We start from the raw sequence: 2540 nt of genomic DNA, 5'->3' as shown, positions 1-2540 counted from the left end.
GTCGTCAAGTTTCAGGATCGCCATCAGGGCAGGGTCGAAATCTGAATCTCTGAATCAGCCTTGTGCAATCGTTAGAAAAGTACTAGTACTACAACTTTTGAAGAGCCTGAAGTCTGAACATTTCGGTCAGCGTCACTGGGCACCCCCATCTCTGAACAGTGTGAGCCATCAAATGAACTATATAGCACATGCGATCGCACTGTTTGGGGAGAAAGATGAATTCATAACTACTACTGTAAACTGGAAAGCAACTGTATGTTTTGTTACAGCTGACAATGAAGAGGTCAACTGCTATACAAGTACTTCTACACAGAATACCGACACCGACAGAACAGTCAGAACTGCTATTCCAGTTAGTCTTTTCCTACCTGGGCTGCTGGGCAGATGCAAGCAGAAGCTGCTTATTACTAGTATAGTATTCTACTAGTAGGGCTGTGTTTAGTTCAGCGTAAAGTTTAGATTTTGGTTGAAATTGGAGATAATGTGACTGAAAAGTTGTGGATGTATGACAGGTTGATGTGATGGAAAAGGACTGAAGTTTGGATCCAAACTTTGGATCTAAACACAGCCTAGGTTAAAAAAATGGATACACAAGCGAGTAACAGTTTCTTATGCGAGCTTATTGTACACTGTGAGTCCATAACAACTTATAATTGTATAATTTCATTCTCAGCCAATGAACAAAAGCATCCAAAGTGCTAGCAAGCACATCCGCTGGTATGTTCAGTATCAGGGGCTGGTTGTGCAACAGTCTTGAAGTAGCTGGGGATAGAGAAGAAACAGGTGTAAGATGACTAGTAAACAGCTAATGCTAGATTTGTTTAGGCTTGAAGCACTTCAGATGCAAACAAGAAACTGAAGGTGTTTCACTTACATGTCCTGATCATGCTCATGCTCCAGAGCAAGCTTGGCAATGCACAGAAAAGCACTGTCAACATTGTAGTCGTCTTTCGCAGAGGTTTCGAAATACGGAATGTTGCCTTTGGAGACGCACCACTCTTTTGCTTTCTTCTCAGGGATCTGTGGCCGGGAAGACAGTACAGAAATGTCAAATTGTCAATGTCTGTGCACTGGATTTCGTTCAGAAAAAGAAAAAAAAAGGAAGTGTACTGGACTGTTGTACAGAAGTTTGAATGTTCAAGTAACTTACGGCACGTCTGTTTCCGGCATCTATGTCAATCTTGTTGCCGAGTAATATGAAGGGAAAATGTTTGGGATCTGATGGGCTAGCCTAAAAAAGGAGCCGAAATTTTTCAGTTGCAGTCTTCCAGTACTGTTAAAATAGGACAAAAATGCTGTACTACTTTTCTTTTTCCTCTGAAATGTAAAATGGACTTGTCAGGTTCTTCATAACTAGTTCAAATTGATTGATATTAACCAAGCAACATTAAATTTTCAGCCTGCAGCAGCCATTTTGGCATTTTGCTGTATGCCTTCAGTTTGCATATGACTAACAGATGATGCAGACATTGCTTCTCTGAACTAGTACAGGCATCAGGCATGGCCACAATGGAAGAGGTAATTGCAGATGCTAAAAACTTTTAAGGAAAATATCCTGATAAAAATGACTTACTTGGGTGAGGAACTCATCATGCCAGGTGTTGAGTGCATTGAAAGATCTTTTAGCATTGACATCGTAGACTAGCATACAGCAATCTGCACCTCTGTAGAACGCCACACCGAGACTCTGAAACCTCTCCTGTCCTGCCGTGTCCCAGATCTACATCCAAGAAAACTCAATACTGATGACAGCCAGATGGCAACTTTCATGTGAAAGCATCCAAATTTTTTTGAGAATAGAAAGCATCCAAATTGAATGGGTGTATGAGGCTGACCTGCAAGGTGACAAGCCTGTCTTCAATGAGAACCTCCTTGGTGACGAAATCGGCGCCGATCGTCGCCTTGTACTGCTGGCTAAACTTCTTGTTCACGTATCTAATCAAGAGTTCAAGAAAATCCAAGCACCGATATTTGTGGTGTGCTGAAGATTGTTTCTAGTTAAAAATATCTCTTCTTTTTTTCTGAATGTAATTCCGGTTAAATGAATGAAAGGTAGTAGTAGAAAATATTGAGATTTATCTTCTGAGGATTTCACTATAATCTACAGCTAACTGAGCAAAATTGATACTACTAAAAAGCTCGATGATATGCAGCTATGGAGGAGAAGGATACTGGTTCATCAGGGACGTCTTCCCCACCCTGCACCAAAACCAAAACCAAATAACCGATCCAAGTCAGGAGTCAGGGAAAAAATCAAACAAGCACCATGAAATCAAGCTGACAGAAGCAGGGCTAGAGCGATTCGAAATCAAGCTAGGAAGAAATGGCCGGGTCTGTAGCCAAGGATGAGCTAGCGTAGCGTGCTGACCCGCTGTCGCCGAGGACGATGACCTTGAGCAGCGTCCGCCTCCGCGACGACGCCATGGCCAGCAACAACCGATCGATCAATCCGATGGACGCGGTGATCTCTCTATTTAGTCGATCTCCTCCTTATCTTGAATCACGGGGCGCACGGGGAGCGAGGGAAAAGCATAGTAGCT

At 42.6% G+C, this 2540-nt stretch overlaps 1 protein-coding gene across 1 annotated transcript; it reads right to left on the bottom strand.

Moving 5' to 3' along the window:
- Nucleotides 1–519: 519 nt before the first annotated feature.
- On the bottom strand, nucleotides 520–2540 carry LOC4339450 (ras-related protein Rab7). The gene is made up of 7 exons (XM_015782817.3): nucleotides 2369–2540; nucleotides 2173–2199; nucleotides 1836–1935; nucleotides 1574–1720; nucleotides 1151–1231; nucleotides 875–1020; nucleotides 520–762 (listed from the first exon to the last, which is right to left on the bottom strand). The coding sequence occupies exons 1-7, from the start codon at nucleotides 2422–2424 to the stop codon at nucleotides 699–701; spliced, it is 621 nt and encodes a 206-aa protein (XP_015638303.1). The 5' UTR covers nucleotides 2425–2540; the 3' UTR covers nucleotides 520–698.

The sequence above is a fragment of the Oryza sativa genome, chromosome 5, assembly GCF_034140825.1.
Source record: "Oryza sativa Japonica Group chromosome 5, ASM3414082v1".
NCBI lineage: Eukaryota > Viridiplantae > Streptophyta > Magnoliopsida > Poales > Poaceae > Oryza > Oryza sativa.
Note: the sequence above shows the minus strand (reverse complement) of the source record. Positions and strands in the feature narration are given on the sequence as shown.

Coding starts and splice junctions, on each gene's coding strand:
- LOC4339450 (XM_015782817.3), bottom strand. CDS start 2,424: ATGGCGTCGTCGCGGAGGCGGACGCTGCTCAAGGTCATCGTCCTCGGC. Junction 1,232..1,573: donor ATGATGAGTTCCTCACCCAA/GTAAGTCATTTT, acceptor CTCCTTTTTTAG/GCTAGCCCATCAGATCCCAA. Junction 1,021..1,150: donor ATGCCGGAAACAGACGTGCC/GTAAGTTACTTG, acceptor TCCCGGCCACAG/ATCCCTGAGAAGAAAGCAAA.